Genomic DNA, 20,720 nt, shown 5'->3' with positions numbered 1-20,720 from the left:
CAGAATCTAGAGATTTAGATATAGTTTGGTGAACTAGGCAGTGATAGTCTTGAGATGAAAAAGTTTTCAAGATGTAAACAGTTACAAACATTAATATTGTACAGAACTAATTGTGTACGAAAATGTAAATGTACTTTGCTTAAAAAGTCTAACCTTTCCCCATATACATTTACTAGAATGAATAGTTTAGGAGCATAAATATTTATAAAATCTGGAATGCTTACACAATTTAAGTACGCTAGCCTGTTTGGTTAAGAAATACATTAATATATAGCCCTCATACACGGATGAAGTTTATGCCAGTCCACTTGTCTAAAGAAATGAAATTGTCGAATTGCATCTTTTGAATTGATTGAGTTTGTGTAAATATTAATTTCCATTACATGTCTTGAATTTTGTATTTACATGTTCACCCAACACAGTATTTACAGTTTGACTACATACGTATTTCTGAACTTAGTATAACAGTGCATTAATTATATATATTCACATCAGTATACTTTCCTTCTTATTTCAGACACCACTTTTAGATCGTATGAATATATAACATAAACTATTTTGATTATACGTAAAAAAAACATGCATATTTTAAGGGTTCTTCGAAAAACAAGAGACTATCTTTAATCTTAAAATTCGAGCAGAGACATACAAAAGTCATGTACATGTATATTATAACAGTACATATGTTTGTAATATATCTTTAATTAATTGCAACAAAAGAATAAGGGTATGAAAACACTAATACAATATAACGATAACCATGTAAAAAGCTGAAGTTTTTCAAGAAATAAAAATAAAAGACATGGATAAATGATTAAATCAGCAGGCTTACAACTCAGTGTCTCGGCAGGCGTAAGCAGGGTAAGAACTCTTTGTCTTCTTTACCGACTTTGAACATTTTTAATAATATTTTTCATTAAACAGCGAATACAAAATAACTTTTATTTCTATTATCAGTTATTGTATTTAGTTAGGAAACATAAAATATCCAAGAAAAAAAAATTATCAGATAAACGGCAGGCGTATAGATTTTCTCGGCAGGCGTATGCATTCTGCGTAAGAGTTATCTATTTTACCGATTTTTACCAATTTTGTGTTAATTAACGAATTTAAAGTAAATTTTTTTATTTCTGTTATCAATTATTAAGCTAAGTAAACAAAAATATCAAAGAAAAAATTAAAATAATCCATCAAATAAACGGCAGGCGTATACATTTTCTTGGCAGGCGTATGATTTCTTCGTAAGAGCGATCAGCTTACTCGATTTTTACTTATTTTGTGTTAATTAATTAATATAAAATCAACTTTTGATTTCTATTATCATCTATGTAGTTAAAAGAAATAAAATATCAAAGAAAAAAGTAAAATAATCCATCAAATAAACGGCAGGCGTCTAGATTTCCTCGGCAGGCGTATGAATTCTACGTAAGAGTTATCTATCTTAACCAACATTGTACATTTTTGCTAATTTTGTGCTAAATAATCAATATAAAGTCAACTTTTTGTTAATATGATGCCTAATATAGTTAAGTTAAATAAAATATCAAAGAAAATATTAAAATAATCCATCAGGTAAACGGCAGGCGTGTGGTTTTCTCTCGGCAGGCGTGTTTTCCCCGGCAGGCGTCGGCAGGCGTGTTTTAGTATGACCGATTTGCTAGGAGACAGCGGGTATCCTTCAAAGAGATGGCTCCTAACTCCATTTTTGCGACCAAACCAAGGTTGTCAAACAAACTATAACAGGTACGTTTCCCATTTCACATAATTCTCTGTCAGGTAAAAGCTAAGTAATGTCTAATATATACATCCACCCTGTCCATACATGATACAACCAACACGAAAAAAGCAGCGAAAAAATGGCCATGACCTTCCTGATAAGCGCCCTCTGGAGACAGCAGTGCTAAATATATACATAACATGGGGCGGATCAATGAATTTCATTCCACCAAAATTTTATTTCATTCAAAACTGTCACTGTACAGAATATAACGGGATGATATGGCATTTTGCTGCTAGTTCTACATTACTGTTTAAACTATCTCTCTCTATCAATTTAGGAAATTTCCCATTTATATTTTTTTTAATGGGGGGGGGGGGGGGGGGGGAGTAATATCATTTGGTTAATTTGATTTTTGAACCATTAAGAATTATTTTCCCTAGTATATCATTTCAATATCTAAAAATATCCACACATATACATGTAATTATATGCCTATATAAGTAGTCATATACTTATATCATAATTATAAATTGAAAAGCAACATATGTACATGGTAATTATAATCTTTGCTGGGGAATATTTTACAGAAGTATTATTTTAAATTTGACAATTTCATAAAAGAATCATTTAATCTGTGTGAGACCATTCACTTCATCTGTCAAGGGTTCATATTAATTATATAATTCCAAATCTTTTATATGCTGAGATTTATCAGAAATAAAGTGCATCAACATGTTCTGAATTTAAAATGCACCTTGCTGCTGATGCTATAGCTTTTACTGGACATGTGTATAGAAGTAAGCAGAAAGAAGCTTACAGTAATTCTTAGGCATTTATCTGCCAAGTAGTATCATTGAGCTGCTTAATAGGGATCTGTTAATTAGTGTTCTTATCTATGGAATTTGATAATTTTTATGATTAAAAAATATGCATAATTTTTTATTTTAAATTTCAAAGACATGTGAAAGAATTGATTTATTAAGGGTATTTTATAGGGCTCATAAAAAGACAAGAAGTATTGTGGAGAGAGGCATAGGACAGCTTAAGAGAAGATTCCACGTTCTGCATGGAGAGGTTAGATTATCCCCAGACAAGACTTGCCAAGTAATTGTTGCTTGTTGCATCTTACACAATATCTGCAAAGACAGACAGATACCATGCCCCCTGGATGGTGACCTGGATGACAATCAGCAGAATGATGGGCTGAATGTACAGAATGGTCAACAGAATGATGGAATTCGTTACAGACAGCTGTTCGCTGAAACTCACTTTTGACTGGTAGGCATTTGAGTGAAAACAAACATACATGTTTTAAAATATTCAGGTTTTTTTTTAAATAACATTAACAGCAACAACAACAACAACATTTGTATTATTAATAAAATAAATTTCATAAAATATCACATAAAAATCACTAATTGTACATGTAGATTATCATCATAGGTGCACATATTTCAAGTCTTTCTTACTAAATTCATTGATTTAACTACTGAATCTCTAAAATTTGTCATAAATACTATTTCTTTTAAGTTTAACTTTACATTTCTATTGACATTTTACTTCATTATTTATATAAATTAATTTCTGTTTTACTAATGGATTGAATGGACATAGTTTTTTTTCATTCCTCTTTCTTCAGCTTTTTGATTTTCAACTCTAGATACTGAACTTCTAATTCTAGCTTCTTCAAAGTCAGTTCCTCAATTTTCCTTTTAGGATTAGAGCAGTTGGTGCGACCTCTGCTTAATGGCAGCATCCATGAAGATGGAGATGGCGGCGGAGGTGATTCTGGGTCCAGAATGTGGGGAACTGTATCTGGTGGTCCCTCAATAATATTGATCCCACTGCAAAAAATGTGAAGATTAAAATTTTGTTTGTCTGTAGATGTTACCATATTTGGAGTTTTATGATTTTATGATCTTTGCAAAAACATTTTTTTATAAATATTTTATTTCATACTTGGAATGATTGATATCAATGAAAAGTCATTAAATATGCCTATCTCAATAAATTTCATCAGTTTTGTTCATACAGCTCAAGTTACTTATTTTTCTTTATATATACCTTTTTCTATGAATTCTTGATACCAGTAATTTTAAATGAGATTGTTTAGTCACACACGCATACTAGTGTATATATTCTTACACTGGCTCTTCTCCAATAAGTCCGCCCAACTGAATGATAGAGGTGTCCAAACCTCCGGGAATACCAGACAGGCAAGTGTTGTTTTCCCCCACCACATTTGAAACAGCCATGGCGATTGTGCTGAGTGTCTTTTGGGGAGGACCACCACCTTCAATCATCAATTAATCAATTGAGAATAGTACACAGCAACATAATTTGATATGCAAAATAACAGTAAAAGATTATACAAAAATTCAAAATATATTGCGATTCCATCTAATTGTGATCATAATTTCTTTATTACATTTATACATGTGGTATTTATAATCATAATTGAAATCCAAGTATTATATTTTCATGTGTGCATGCGCAGATCTAAATAGGGTCTGTGGAAGCCCCCCCCCCGCGGCAGAAAATTCATATTAATTTTATTAAATTCCTAATGTCCATATTTTTCCATGGAAGGAGGGTTTTCCAAGGTTTGACATTGTGAGGGGATCCAAGGCATAGTTACAACTTGATTTTAAATAAATTTCCCGGGGTTGGGGGTCAAAACGCCAATGACCCCCCCCCCCCTTAGGTCGGTGCATGTATTTTTTTCAGTGTTAATTGTTTACAATTTAATTTCCATTGCTTTTGCATTAAAAAACAACATTGTTTAACACAAGGCCTCATACAACTTCTCATTTGTGGTTTAGCTGAACATGATAATGAATAACACACCGAAAATGTGAATTGTTCAAATTTGGCGATCCACATTTCCTCGGTTATAGCAAATGAATTCTATCGGAGTTTATACAAATCCTTTCGCGGCAAATTTTGTATTGTACAGGAAATATTAAATTGATTAGTCTTTTTTATTATACAGTGAATCAAATTATATATAAGTATAGGCCTACATTGTATCCTTCAATTGTCATTACCATGATTACTGAAACGAAATAAATGCGAACTTAAATTTTGAAAACAAGCTCAATTTTGTGCGTAATAACAAACCTGTTCCAGTCGTAGCTCTTCTGTGATCAGATATCTCTGATTTAGATTTAGAGAAAATGTTGTGCCATTTCTTCTCAACCTCTGCAGCGGTTCTACCGGGCCCAACACCCATGGCAGTCAATGAAACTGCAATGTTTCGCCACATCCGGCTTTTCATTTCTGAAGTCAGCGATGGTCCTAATTTCCCCCTCAATATCTGCTTATTTTCATCGACTAGGTTTGTTAGTGCTAGCGTTTCATCGGCGTTCCAATTGGGTTTTCTTTTCGTCTGCGAATCCATTGTTTTGACTTTTTCCCGTCTGCTAATTCACGTCACAGTCTTAACTTTTTTACCTCTTTCACAAAAGAGCGCGTTTGTAGGCAAGGAAAATTCCGGGAATTTGTAAGTGTTGTCATGGAGCTTTGACTTAAGTACATGAATTTCTTAAGTTTATACTCAGTTAAGAATTATGTTTAGTATTTTTATGAATTTGTTCTTAAGTTTTTTTCTTAACTAAGAATTTATTTAACACTTAAGTGCATTTTTTAAGAAAAATCTTAGAATCTTTATGAATCCCGGCCCAGGGGGTCTATTCACAAAAAGTCGTACGTCTACGAATACACTTTAAACTTACGACAAACGTACGTTTACGTTTATGGTGCTATTCACAAAAGCTGTCGTAAGATAATAACGTTGTCGTACGTCTGTTACAGTCGTAAGTGCGTATAAGTTCTTAGTTACCGACAATGCTCATGCGCAGTGGGCATTGTGGAAAAATGACGTCACGCTGTATTTTCGCTCATTTATATTCGCAGAACTTTTATAGCGCCTTTGAGCACAGACGTATATAACAAAGTCACTTTTTTTCTTCTCATACGCCTATTTAAATGTATGTGTGTTTACAATTATCGACACTGTTTTATAATAGTGTTATTATATTCCTGGGATAATTTTGTTGTGAAAAAAAAAATTTGAACGTCAGACGCATGTGAGAAAATCTTAGTTCTGTATGAAATTTATGTTAAAAACATGAACTAAGACTTCCAAAAAATATACTGCAGAATTTGTTTGTAATAAAACGTGGCATTTTTAAAATACTGTCAAAAACACTGAGTTTATCGCTACATGTACATTCTAAATATGCCGGTTTATTTTGTCTGTTTTGGCGATAATAAAGTTGCTAAGTGTTATTACCCAGGTCGGCGTGTCCATTGATAATTTTCCTTTCGATATTGTGAATTTTTTAAAGGTCGTCTGAAGAATAAATGTAATATTTCTTTCATATTTTTTCTGTAGAAAAGTGAATAAGAAGTTATTTAGTTCATGACTATCATTAAATTTTTATTAAAAATATGACCTAACATGATAAATTTTTGTGCATAATTTAATAACTCTTGAGATCATGCTTCATTGTATTAATATTTGGCGGTTGAATATTTGGATCTTGTCGTGAGCTGAAGCTCAGAATAGGAAAACCAACGTGCAATGGTATAAATATTTCGGTCTTTTTAATAAGTTTAAAAGTTGTTTTAAAAAAAAGGTTTGACACAAATTTCTTAAAGGCTGGGAGTACCTTAAATAATTAAATTGTTTAGGGGGACCAGACGGACCCCCCCCCCCCCCCCCCCGATCCATGCATGATATGTAGTACGCTGATTACATTACATACTGATATCTAATTAGTGTGTATGCATATGACTACTGTTTAACTGATTTAATGCATTTGTAGGAATAAAAGAAAACGCCTATAGTATCAAATAATTTTCGTAGTTTTAACTAATACTGATTCGATATACCCGGTGTAACAACGAAAAGTGACCCTGTAGAATACTGACCCGGGTGTCAAATTTCTACGGAGAAAACTGACCCAGGGTCAGTATTCTATGACAAGTAGGGTCCTTTTACTACAGTAGAAAACCATTCCAGACCTGTAGATCTACGACCCCCACACGTTGAAAACTGGCCCCATCAAATTTTGACCTCGCTTAAAAACAACATCAAAAAGTTTCTACTTGAGAAAAAAGTAATTGCAGAGACCAGTTGGTGTATTCCAACAAACACGAATGGTCGCAAACTGGTTTGCTTTGTTCAAATTCTTATATCAAATTTTCCCCCATAGGAGAAAACTTGTTTCCTTAATATATAAACAACACGTGCAAGAAACTTAATTCTAGTCAAAAGGTAACGATTAACGCATCGCTGAAACAAGTTATTGGAGGATGCAATTTTGCAGTGATTCACAAATGACATCATATTATGCTACCAATATTTACATGTAATATTTCACATAATAAAATATTGTTTAAATTATTAAACATTATACATGTATGTATTAGACCGAATGCTTTTTACCTGACAGATCATACATTTTGCCTCAAATAAACTGTAAAGGACTTCCCTTCCGGACTTTCTGTATGCAACATGTTGACGATGACTTAATTTTTTACTTATCGGCAAACATATCTCAATAGATGATATACTTTATTAACACTTAGTTAAGAGTTCACTTTTTCAAGAATATTAATAAAATAACCGCTGGGTTTTTTTTCTCTAGATATTCTAGATTGAATATAAATGCCTGTGCTAAATCAAAGGAGAGTTTAATGTTAAGTCAGAATATGCCGATATTAATTGCTAGATTCAGATGTCGTTTATACATGTACACTGTAAGTACCGTGGTTGTATTCAATAGGAGTCAAAGTCAATGCTACATGTAAAGCCCTTTTTAGTGTCATAGTTACTTTGCGATTTGCTATCACTGTTATATACCGAAGTTTGCAAGTACATTTTAATTTTGATTACGATAGTGATCGATTTCAAACTCACACAGAATCATCGGTAAAGTATTTTGTTTCTTTTGTTCAATTCTAAATTCGAAGTTTTGGAATTTGTGACATTTACATTGACCGATTATTATATTATATCAAGAATTGTATTTGTCTAACATATATTCTTCTTAGTAAACATGTTGTAACAAAAAAAAATTGTTCTTAGAAAAATCAAAATGGGATGATGCATGCAATCGTGGATTTAAGGAGTGGGGGAATTCAAACTTTTTAAATTCACTCATCAAATTGACCGATAATAGGCCTAGAGCCCCCCCCCCCTTTGGCAAATATAATTATCCCTCGGATCCCCCTCCCCCACCCATTTTTTCTTTCTGTTTTTTTCTGCATACAATAAAGGCGTGTTTTTTATTCATACAGATTGATATTATACCTTTTCAGTCATGGTTTGACAATGTAAACATACCGGTATGTCATTCCTCTCCCCCCCCCCCCCCCCAACTCCCCTAACATTTTGATTTTTTTTCTCCTAGATTTGCGCCTGTTTTAACTATCTATTTCTCTAAGGTACGTCTTTTTCTTCTGTTGCCTTGATTTAATGTGAGGGAAACATTTTTTAATCAATGTACTTTAATAAACTAAACGTGACTATATCTTTCATTTTCAATTTGAAAAATTAAATAACAGACTAAGATAACAATGCAGAAAAGCAGTAACAGGTGATCGGAAAAGCGTACTCAAGCTGGTTTTTCGAACAATTTAGTATCAAACAGGCAACCCCCCCCCCCCCCCCCCCCCCGGCCAGGCACCAGCACCACCCCTGCATCCACCCTAAAGACAATAATAATATAAAGTTGATATTCTACACGATCATTTTTCTACAACTCTTACGGAGAATAATGACCCACAGGCCATAATTCCTATGATGTAATCCAAGTATTCTACAACGAAGTGGGTCATTATTCTACGTAGAAAAATGACCCCCGGTCAATATTCTATGGGGGTCCCTTTTCGTCGTTACACCGGCATTGCTGTCGCGTAACATCTTTTCCAATATGTGTAAGGTTTTTAATGGTGATTTTGGATTATATACTTGAATGATTATAATTGAGCTTCAAATAAGATTAAGAAATATAAATTTCAACCACCATTAACATATTTTGCAATACGGGATACAAAAGGATCTCCGGCACTGTTTTTTCATGGCAAACCACAGCGCGTTATCAAATAGGAGTTTCTTCTCTTAATTTTGCTTATGACAAAAAGAAGGTAGAACTGCCATAACTCAACTATAAACATACCAATTATAGACTTACGTCAACCCAATAGTAGACGTAAACTTACGACTGTGTTTTGACGTAACGTCACACGTACGATATTTTGTGAATAAGCAAAAGCTTTCGAAAAACTCTTACGTCAAACTTACGTCTTCGATTAAACGTACGACTTTTTGTGAATAGATCCCCTGGTCTTTAGTACGTCCCCCTAAAACGAAGTGAAAACGCAGTGGCGGGGGCGGGTACCAGACTAGTAGACTGGCAATGCTTGTGTGATATGCGCGATGTACCAGACTAGTAGACTGGCAATGCCTGTCTGATATGCGCGATCTTTCGTACGATAGAGACAGAGGACCAGCCTACCAGACTAGCAGATCGTCTGATTCAAGATAATGTAAGAGTTTTCTGTTTTTCTCCGTTTTTTTCTTGGTATTTATTTTATTTACATATCAGTATACTTCATTTAAAGTGATCGCTTTATTTTGGCCTCGAAATTTGTGGAATTATCGTTACCGGGCTACAAAACAAAGTAGTTGACTATAAAAGAGGAGTGTAGTTAGCCATTGCATGTATATCACTTTATTAACTGTGTGCAAACTGAACATATAAACTTATAAAATGATACCACTCTATAATAACACCACAAACTACTGGAACTCAGAAATCGAGAGGATGTATATAAATCATATATTTCCTTTTTCTTGTAAAATCTACTTTCGTTTTGGGAGGGTTGGGGACGAATCGCCAAATGAAATGAGTTAAGGTATTCTCTTCTGAGAAGTTGACAGGCATAGCCTACATCAACTTCTCTTTGCAAGTCCTCATATTAACGTGTAATTGTCGGAACTGAAGACGGTCTATGTGTTGACCCATGCTTCGACTCAAGTTTCCCTGAATTTTCTTAACACACCGGGGACGTATATACTATCGGGATAGGCAACTTCTACATTACCCATGTCTACTTCCCAAACTATCACACGAGCCTTGACAAGCTTTTTGAAATTTCGTCATTTTTTATTAGATTTTTCATTTTCTTAAAAACTTGTTCAAAAGGATAGCTTTTTCAGACATTTTTAATCGTATGTAGTGAATTAATGTAGATATAAAGAAAATAAACATCGATTTTTACGTTATCTCCAAAATAAGACAAAAACGGGTCTCTTGGTTTTAAGAACTCTGTCGGTATTATGATCAAATAAGGGTTATAAAGTACAAATAGCAATTATGGAATAATTTCAAGATGGTTTTTTAAAGGTTTTACTGTGGTATATCGATATATCAGGTAACATCTTAAAAAAATGAAGTTAAAAATGACCTACAAAATCACGTACCGCATGATTTCGGCGAGACTTGTGAGAGCTGCCTATCCCGTTAGTATATACCAGTATATACGTCCCTATAACAGACGTTTTATTTAAATATTTATGCATGCATATATCATAAATAAATCAACACTAACCCACTGTCAAATCATTTTTTCAACTTCTACATTCTGGCTTTAAATTATGAGATAGCTCGCTTTATGTGGTTTAAAAAAGTAGAAAATTTTTAATTGAAAAGAAACCTGGATAAATATTGTTTTGATTTATTTTTCTTATAATTTAAAGAGGTATTTAAAAAATTGTTTTACAGTTTAAGAAAAATTAGCATACAAATGAATGAATAAGTAATAAAAAAAAACCAAAAATCATTTTAATCTTTCTAGCATGCTATATTAATCAATGTATCATATGTTTAATGTTGAAAAACAGATGTATAGCATAATTTGTCGCCTAAAGAGATGGTTTAAAGAGAAGAAATACCACTTTGTAATAATGTGACTCACTATTTGTTTGCATATTGTAAGATTAAGTTGATTTAGTTACATTTTCAGCATTATTGCATGTATTGTTTTAAATAAGTTTCCAATTTTATCAGAAACACAAACATTTAATCTGCGCTGACCTAGATAAACAATGTGATACAAGAACTTTAAACCGAGAATGTAGGACTTGAGAAAATGATTTGTTAGTTAAAGTTTTCAATTAATAAAAAATGATAGGATTTTCATAGATAGTCTGATGTGCTTTCGAAAGGTTACATATAGTTAACACTAAATAAATTTGAACTTATAACATGTTTAAAGCAAACGATGCATGTTTGTGACTGACATACATAATTATGATATTTTGTTTACTTTTTAGGTGTTTTATCCTCATTCAAGGTAGAAGTCACTGATCCAGTTTTGGAAAACATTAGTAACTGTGGTATAGTATGAACATTTATTTCCAATTATGATACAGCAGTAATTTATTCAGCTATCAAATCTCACATTATTTTCCCAACAATGGTATAAGTTGGATGAATTGATTGATATCTGTATACATTATGTTTAAACTGTGATTTAGATAAGAGGTAACTTCTCTGACACTACTCTAAAAGCAGTATAATGTTGATTGTATAGATCTATTAACTTTTTAATCGGCTGATCCCTCTCTTTTCTTTCCATAATAGTGTAAATTGATGAATTGATTGGGGATAATCTGTTTAAATACAAAATAACCTTGATTGACTCAGATTGAGCTAAGTTTCTGGGACACTGCCGTTTTCAATTAAACACAGTCTCACTGATCAAGCTGAGTGAAAAGGGGAATAACTCAATTTCCAATTTTAACATGAAAGGAGTTGTTCCCCTTTTCACCTCTACTTAAAACATTCCAAGTTTTAAATAAATGTACAACATGTTTTTCTGTTCTGAAATCATTAGATTCATGTTTAACATGTTTAATTAAGTTGTAAATGCACAGAGGAATTAATATGAATCTTGATTTTTACAAAACAGTTTCAAACACACAAGTTAGATAAAAATTAGTGTGTTAGTCTCTCTCTCTCTCTCTCTCTCTCTCTCTCTCTCTCTCTCTCTCTCTCTCTCAGTATTTTTGCTTTCCTATATGTTTTAATTGAAATGTTCTGTATAATATTACTTTGTGTTATACATGTACTGGTGTGTAGAATTGTATGGTCTCTTTTTAGGTTTTAAGCGTATGATACACGGAGATACAGTGGACAAAGTCAAGAAAAACAAAATACATATGTGGTAAAGTATTCATTAATTTTTAATGTATATATGAATTTATCATTAGGCAGCTAATCTTTTTGTTTCTTGGTCACTCAGGAGATCTATTGCAATCGCTCGTCTGTCGTTGTGTGTCATTCATAGACATCATATTATACAGCTCTTAAATAAGTATGAGGGCAGTAGTCATTGTGTTAGCCCTGGGGTAAGAACTGTTGTCCGAGAGGAAAGGTCAAGGTCAACATCAATTTCTTACCAAGGTATTGACAAAATAACTATTGCCCTCATCCTTATTTAAGGTTTGTTTTATCAAACAAGAGAAAAGTATATTTCCTGGTAATGTCAGGGTTGGGATATTGTCAAATTATTTTCCCAAGGGACAGTCAAATACTCATCCAGGGTAAGGGGGGAAGCCAGTCGTAGGCCACAGTCCAATACTCAGCCAGGGTAAGGGGGAAAGCCAGTCATAGGCCACAGTCAAATACTCAGCAAGGGTAATGGGGAAAGCCAGTCATAGGCCACAGTCAAATACTCAGCCATGGTAAGGGGAAAAGCTGGTCATAGGCCACAGTCAAATACTCAGCAAGGGTAATGGGAAAAGCTGGTCATAGGCCACAGTCAAATACTCAGCAAGGGTAATGGGGAAAGCCAGTCGTAGGCCACAGTCAAACACTCAGCCAGGGTAAGGGGAAAAGCTGGTCATAGGCCACAGTCAAATACTCAGCAAGGGTAATGGGGAAAGCCAGTCATAGGCCACAGTCAAATACTCAGCCAGGGTAAGGGGGAAAGCCAGTCATAGGCCACAGTCAAATACTCAGCCAGGGTGGGGGAAAAAGCTAGTCATAGACCATCAGCAAATTGTCAAGTGACATCAAATATAATTGATGTGTTGCTATTTTTGAACATATTTGATAATTGGGTGAGAGAAGGAGAAGAACAGTACATGTTTGAGAGAGTAAATAGAGAGAGAGAGAGAGAGAGAGAGAGAGAGAGAGAGAGAGAGAGAGAGACCTGTGTCATAGAGAGTGGATACTTTTTTAGCAGTCTCTCAATCCCATTTGTTTGTTCTCTCTCTCTCTCTCTCTCTCTCTCTCTCTCCAGAGAAAGCAAGGCTTTTAGCATGTATGAAAACAGAGAAAGGGATATAGAATGAATTAAGGAATGGGCAATAAGCTTAGCAAGAAAAGTCTGAGATATATACAGAGAGAAAGAAAGAGAAAAAATGAAAGACAGGACACAAGGATCTATGTTCAGTCAGAAAGAGGGAGAGAAAGAGAGATTAAGTTAAGCAATTAAACTCTCTTTCTCGCTCTCAGAATAAGCAACTGTGTTAAAATCCGAGAAATTTTGAGAAATTGAGAATGAAAGAAGGAATGAAAAACATGAGTTCAAGTTAAACAAGTTGCTGTCCTTTAAAAAAGGACTACAATACGTGGACCATTTGCATGTGTTTCCAACGAAAAAGTGAAAGCCTTAAGATTATCAGAGTTTCCACCGACTCTAGCCCTCTGCTTTTAACCACTAAATTTGTACGTTGTATTACGTATACATGTATGTATAGCCCTGACTTTTTATCTCAGAATTATAGGGTTCATACTTCTAAAATAATTATGATCTATCTATGAATGAAGTTTGTGTGTATAGTATCAGGCATTCGGTGAATTCTACTATTTGCGCACACTTTACGATTCGCACTACTTTGTTAACTAGTATGCAGTGACAGCTTTGTGTAAATTAAAAATTTCATATTTTAATGCATTTTTCTTGAGATTTAAACTTTTCTACAGTGACATATTTATTCAATCATACTTAAATGCTTAAAAAATTTAATCGGGAAGTTCTCTAGCCTTGCCTACTATAAAAGTAAAGTTAAGTTACATGTGTATTCGGAAAACAACAAAACATTCATGATTGCAAATTATGCTATTTGATGCATGTTGTAGTTTCGGCATAACATTAACTTATAAAAAAATACTGATAGTTCATATCACATGCAAATCATTTCTTTAAACGTATACTTTGTTTCTATACTGTTTACCGACAACTTTACAATTACAGCGCCTTTGAACTTATGTGTGCATATGGCACGGAATCCTGATCCCGATTCAGATAAACGTGTGCTAGCCTGGTTCCCTGAGCTACCCATTAGGCACAGGAACCAGGCTAGCTCATGCGCAGGCTGAATTTTCCCCATAGCATGCGGTTTAACTTTGCTTATATATTTTCTGCATGGACCTCAGGGTCCACGCAGCAAAAACATTTTAAGGGATATACAGAGAGAGAGAGAGAAAAGAGAAGTTTCTCCTCTCTCTCTCTCTCTCATAGAAAGCAAGCATGTATGAAAGCAAAGAAATATTGAGAAAAGGATATAGAATGAAAGAAAGAATGAGAAATGAGCTAAGCAAGACAATTCTGAGATATATACTGAGAGAGAGAGAGCGAGAGAGAGAGAGAGAGAGAGAGAGAGAGATAAAGTTAAGCTATGAAGCTCCTTTTCTCTCTCAGAGAAAGCAACCATGTAAAAAGCAGGGAAATTTTGAGAAAGAGGGATAAAGAATGAAAGAAGGAATTAGAAACATGAGATCAAGCTAAGCAAGAAAATTCTGAGGGATATACAGAGAAATAGAGAGAGAGAGAAAAGAGAGAGAGATTGAAAGAAAAGAATCAAGGGTACATGTTAAGCCTCAGAGAGAGAGAGAGAGAATTCTTGTCTTGAAAATGTTTTAGAGAGTAAGAAAAGGATAGATAGAGAGATAGAAAGAGAAAACAAGATTACACAGAGGTCTCAGAGAGAGAGAAAGAGAGAATTCTCTTTCTCTCTCGCTCTCTATCTCTCTCTCTCTCTCTCTCTCTCTCTCTCAGAGAAAGCAAGCACGTATGAAAGCAGAAAAATATTGAGAAGGGATATAGAATGAATTAAGGAATGTGAAATAAGCTAAGCAATAAAAGTCTGAGATATATACAGAGAGAGAGAGAAAGAGAGAGAGAGAAAGAGAAAGAGAAACAAGAGTACATGTTAAGCCTGAGAGAGAGAATTCTGTCTGGAAAATTTTCTAGAAAGGGATAGAGAGATAACAAGAGAAAACAAAATAGCATGTTTACTTAATAAGAATGAGTTCTCTCTCTCTCTATCTCTTTCTCCCTCTCTCTAATGTCAATCATATTTTGGGCCATTTCCTCAACAAGTTGAGTGTTTCTGTAACCAAAGCCATATTGATGAATCATTATATATATGAATCATTATTATCTTTGTAGGAATGATATATTATTACATTAAAGAAACATACTTTAAATGAAAACATTTTATAATAAATGTGATAGTTATATGTGGAAAGAATGTGGTTGACTTCATTTAAAACTGTCACTTTATTTTTAATTAAACAGGTTGTGATTTTGAGACCTAGTTCCTCCACACAATGGAAACAGCAAGCACTCCATGTAAAGTACATCAGTGTTCTAAGTGTCCGGGGGACACAGAGTACTATTGTGTATCGTGTCCATGTGATCTGTGTCCCCAGTGTAAAGAGAACCATGTAAAAGATCTCCAAACAATAGACCATGATGTTGTGTCACACCGTGATAAAATCAACTACATCCCAACACAAGAGATCTGTGTGAGACATTCTAGCCATGTTTATATAAAGTACTGTGAACCGTGTCAAGTTCCTGTATGTTACCATTGCACACAGCATAGAAATCACCGACAATTAGTTATTACAACATCATATGACACAAAGCGACAACAACACAGAGGAACCATTCACACCATCAGAAGTGAGGCTCTATTTTACAGACCTGTTCTTCTGCCACGAATCAAAACTGATTTCAAAACCTGTCGCACAGAATTCTCCCTCTATCAATCAGAGATGTTAACAAAGGCCCAGACACTGAAGCATCTCATTGACTATATACAGAAAGATTTCATGTGTAATGTGTTCTGTGACTTTGATTTCAAACACAGATGTTTAAAACAGAAGAAAGAAATGATCATACATATTGTCAGCCTACAGAGATATGTACACATATATGAACAGAGGAGAGTCATCAGACCGCTACAATTCCTCTCCTCCATAAAGACAGCCCTCCCCCAGATACATCCTACACTCCACACCAGCCAGCTCTCCATGACTGAGTCACTCAACAAGGAGGATGTGATGGAGTCACTGAGTGCAATCCAAATCACAGAGAGAGGAAACCGACGCGTAGGAAACCAGTGTCTGCTGAAACTGACGTCTGGTGCTGAGCTCCATCAATCTCTCACACTGACAGGTGTTGATTGTTGTTTACACATTTCCTGTGTGACATCAGACCGGGTCTGGGTCAGTGATGGTAGAAACAATCTCATGTTGACAGACACAACAGGTGTCCCTCTACATCGTGTGGAGGATTCATGTCGTGGTTTAAATGTAGGTAATGGATTACACACAGTGAACAGTGAGAGTGAACTGATTTATATAGATAGGAATGATAACATCAACAAACTGTCAAAGGATATGAAAACAACCACCACATTTATAGAGAGAACAGACTCTACATGGAGACCACTGTGTGTGTTCTGGTCCCCGTCCACTGGGGATCTACTGGTCGGGATGCGTTATATACAAAAATATACAGACACAGGCAAGGTAACCCGGTACAACCAGAATGGACAACAGACACAAACCATACAGAACAACAACACAGGATGGGGACTGTATAGAAAACCTATCTATATAACAGAGAACAACAATGGGGATGTTGTGGTGTCTGACTATAGTGCTGTAGTGGTGACAGAGCGTGGAGGAAGACATCGTTTCTCCTACAGAGGACATCCATCAGGATCAGGACTACAGCCATGGGGAATCTGTACTGATGCGCTGTCACACATCCTGGTGTGTGATGGTAGAACCAAAACAGTAGAGATGTTGGACAAGGACGGTCAGTTCCTGTCACATCTACTGACAGCATCACAACGGATGGGTGGACCATACAGCCTGAGTTATGATGTCAACACTCACCGTCTCTGGGTCGGATCATGGAACAACAAGGTGTGTGTCTACAGGTATATCACCAGACAGGACGCTCTGACAGGTAAGTCTGAGTCATTATCATTGATGTAGTATATATAAGTGTTGGGTATCATAAAAGTTTCAAGTATACCTTAGTTATTTTTGTTATATCACACAAGTCATATTAAATTGTTAATTCAGTTTATATCTGTTTCATTGTGATTGTAATTCATATATTAGTTATATATCCATGTAATTGTTATTCATTATTACATGTATGTACATGTTACCATATGTAGTTTATTCCTCAAACTTATTTAAATAAGAAGATGCAAACATTTTCATGTTTATGAATTTAAGATATACAAGAGAAATTCATTTAAAGTATTTAAATGAGTTTGATAATTACTTTAATCAGAGTATTTAATTAACTAAATATACTCCTTGTTACAATACAGGATTAGTACTCTATGTTTGATGTTTGTAGATCAAAGTCGTGTGATGGAGTCACTGAGTGGAATCCCAACCCCAGGGACTGAAAAACCACAGCAAGGAAACCAGTGTCTGCTGAAACTGATGTCTCCCCCCGAGTTACTTCACTCTCTCACAGTGACAGGTGTTGATTGTTGTTTACACATTTCCTGTGTGACATCAGACCGGGTCTGGGTCAGTGATGATGAAGACAATCTCATCTTGACAGACACAACAGGTGTCCCTCTACATCGTGTGAAGGATTCATGTAGTGATTTATATGGAGGATTACACACAGTGAACAGTGAGAGTGAACTGATTTATATAGAAAGGAATGAAAACATCAATAAACTGTCAAAGGATATGAAAACAACCACCACATTTATAGAGAGAACAGACTTTACATGGGGACCACGGTGTGTGTACTGGTCCCCGTCCACTGGGGATCTACTGGTCGGGATGGGTTATATATATACAGACACAGGCAAGGTAACCCGGTACAACCAGAGTGGACAACTCACACAAACCATACAACGCGACAACACAGGACGGGGACTGTATAGTGTACCTAACTATATAACAGAGAACAACAATGGGGATGTCATGGTGTCTGACTATAGAGCTGTAGTGGTGACAGAGCGTGGAGGAAGACATCGTTTCTCTTACACAGGACATCAATTAGGATCAGGACTATGGCCAGGTGGAATCTGTACTGACGCGCTGTCACACATCCTGGTGTGTGATGGTAGAACCAAAACAGTACAGATGTTGGACAAGGACGGTCAGTTCCTGTCACATCTACTGACAGCATCACAACAGATGGGTGGACCATACAGCCTGAGTTATGATGTCAACACTCACCGTCTCTGGGTCGGATCAGGGGACAACAACACGGTGTGTGTCTACAGGTATATCACCAGACAGCACGGTCTGACAGGTAAGTCTGAGTCATTATCATTCACATTAATTAGATATAGATAACTAAGACACACAGTCCGTGTTAATTATCAGTCAATAAGATACATGTAAGACATGTTTATCTGTGTGATTGTTTGTCAATATAAACAGCTCATTGTTACAGGGTTAGCTGTATCTACCAGTCACTGGGATTCATTTTTTGTTTGTCTAAATAAAAATTGAAATTGAATGTATTTTATAATAAGATGTGCAGTCACATGTCATTCTAATTAGTTAATTAATATAACAGGTCAGTGTAATTAATAAACCAGATATTAATGTAGTGACACATGTATTTGTAATTTGTTTTGTTGCGAGTACAAGTTGAATGAAATGATTTAATAAATTACATAACTATTAAAGCATGTGTCAGTGTAATTAGGTTAAACTTATTTGTAGATGTAGCTCTGTCTTATATATACTGTATGATGTTGATTCATCAATTAACAGCTAATTAATCTCTTGTTGTAGATGTACGCACACCCCGTCCTAATGAGGAGGCCATGTTCAGCTCATCAGCTGTAGAATGGAGATAGCTTGGATATTGACAGGTTGTAAATGTTTCTGTACAAATCTAGTCTGCTCTCAAAACCACACATGTTGTTTGTCACTTTGTTCAACTTTTGCAGCTGAAATTGAGCTGTGTATAATTCACATGGACTGTAATACTGACTCCTGTTTATTTCACACTTTGTGATCATCCAAACATGGCATTCTGTTGCTATATATGGAATAAAATGTAATTGAAATGGACTGGAGATATAAATAAGATAATAATTAATTAATAACATACTAATTAAATAATAAACACTTAGTCTTTAGATTTATACTTGTATCTTTTTTCACCATTAGATATGAAGAATGTTATTGAAGTCATACACACATTGTGGATTCCTGACCATGATTTTCCATTTAAAGTATCCAACACAGTTTATGGTGGAATCGGACAAAATATTTCCTAAGGAGACGGATACCAGCATCTTATTGAGTGATGAAATGGACTGTGTGTTTATAGCTCTACACAAACTTATTCCGTGATGTAACGGACCGTGTGTTTATAGCTCTACACAAACTTATTCAGTGATGTAACGGACCGTGTGTTTATAGCTATACACAAACTTATTCCGTGATGTAACGGACCGTGTGTTTATAGCTCTACACAAACTTATTCAATGATGTAACGGACCAAGTGTTTATAGCTCTACACAAACGTATTCAATGATGTAATGGACAGTGTGTTTATACCTCTAGTCTGCTTTACACAGACTTATTCAGTGATGTAACGGAAGTTTTTATTTATAGCTTAACATGAACTGTTGTTGTGGGAAAATGATTTATTAGAGAACTGGTTTTTAATGAAATTTCTCATCACTTATACATGTATCGTGGTTTTACTTACATGTTGATTCCAAAATTTTATGTCTTCTTAATACAATTATTCAACATTGTACACCCATCCCCCCCCCCCCCAATATCTTTATGTCTGTCAACTAGAAGTATTTGAAAATAGTTTTTGAGAAGTTCAAATACATACACTCATTGTACATGCATAAATGTTCGATCAATGTTTTAATAATTTAAAATTAATAATTATAGCTGATAGAAACGATATTGATCATTGAACTGAGTAAACATGAAATATAGGGATGACTAGCTTTTAAAGGTGTACATTTATACAGAATTCCATCTTAATTTAGTCAGTAAATGGCACATTGCTAAAATCTAATTCATCTGTGGCAAAGCTTGTTTAATTTGTTTACATTTATCCTAAATATTAAAAATTGAAGTATTAAGTAAATTTAATGTTGTTCGAACTCAAGTACAAAATGTTTCTATGCCCCCCTGTACACAATCTGATTAAAATCAGCTGTTCTGATACGCTACCGCGTTCAAAAGTGGTAGCATATCAGAACGGCTGGTTTTAATCAGATTGCCCTGTACAACAACAGTTTATTAATGACATTTCTAGATATGAGAATACTATTGATTTTAATGTCATCTTTAAAGTCAAGTTAGCTTCTTTAACATTGGTGCAGTCTTTTTGTGTGCACATATACTGCATTTTTGCGCTTCATGTTATGTTTTTTCCCAAGTAATCTGATTTATGATTCACATTTGATGTATATGAAAGTGAATAAAATACATTAAACTATCCATATAGTTATATCTTTTTAATAGTCGGACTCTGTGCAGTTTACAAAAGAACAAGAAAACAATAATGGATCAAAATAATCATCTAAGTATTGTGAATCTACCTCAGTATGATGGTCTATCAGGTATAAAAAGCAGGAAACAAAATGATTTGATTTTAAAAGGGGCATAACTCCTCAAAAATCTATCATATCAAATTTTCCTGCAATCATGCA

The 20,720-nt window shown here is 34.7% G+C and overlaps 2 protein-coding genes and 1 long non-coding RNA gene across 3 annotated transcripts; 2 read left to right on the top strand and 1 right to left on the bottom strand.

Moving 5' to 3' along the window:
- Positions 1-1,652: 1,652 nt before the first annotated feature.
- On the top strand, positions 1,653-3,573 carry LOC136272243 (uncharacterized). The gene is made up of 3 exons (XR_010710206.1): positions 1,653-1,743; positions 2,716-2,998; positions 3,437-3,573. It is a non-coding gene; the product is annotated as an uncharacterized lncRNA (long non-coding RNA).
- Positions 3,163-5,405, bottom strand: LOC105343083 (uncharacterized). The gene is made up of 3 exons (XM_011450268.4): positions 4,841-5,405; positions 3,866-4,013; positions 3,163-3,564 (listed from the first exon to the last, which is right to left on the bottom strand). The coding sequence occupies exons 1-3, from the start codon at positions 5,118-5,120 to the stop codon at positions 3,342-3,344; spliced, it is 651 nt and encodes a 216-aa protein (XP_011448570.3). The 5' UTR covers positions 5,121-5,405; the 3' UTR covers positions 3,163-3,341.
- A 3,704-nt stretch (positions 5,406-9,109) lies between these two features.
- LOC105332554 (uncharacterized) lies at positions 9,110-20,441 on the top strand. The gene is made up of 7 exons (XM_066073502.1): positions 9,110-9,277; positions 11,067-11,129; positions 11,896-11,959; positions 15,323-17,008; positions 17,414-18,334; positions 18,826-18,905; positions 19,207-20,441. The coding sequence occupies exons 4-6, from the start codon at positions 15,355-15,357 to the stop codon at positions 18,888-18,890; spliced, it is 2,640 nt and encodes an 879-aa protein (XP_065929574.1). The 5' UTR covers positions 9,110-9,277; positions 11,067-11,129; positions 11,896-11,959; positions 15,323-15,354; the 3' UTR covers positions 18,891-18,905; positions 19,207-20,441.
- Positions 20,442-20,720: the final 279 nt, after the last annotated feature.

Source organism: Magallana gigas, chromosome 10 (genome assembly GCF_963853765.1).
Source record: "Magallana gigas chromosome 10, xbMagGiga1.1, whole genome shotgun sequence".
NCBI classification, from domain to species: domain Eukaryota; kingdom Metazoa; phylum Mollusca; class Bivalvia; order Ostreida; family Ostreidae; genus Magallana; species Magallana gigas.
This window is presented reverse-complemented; position numbering and strand designations above follow the sequence as displayed.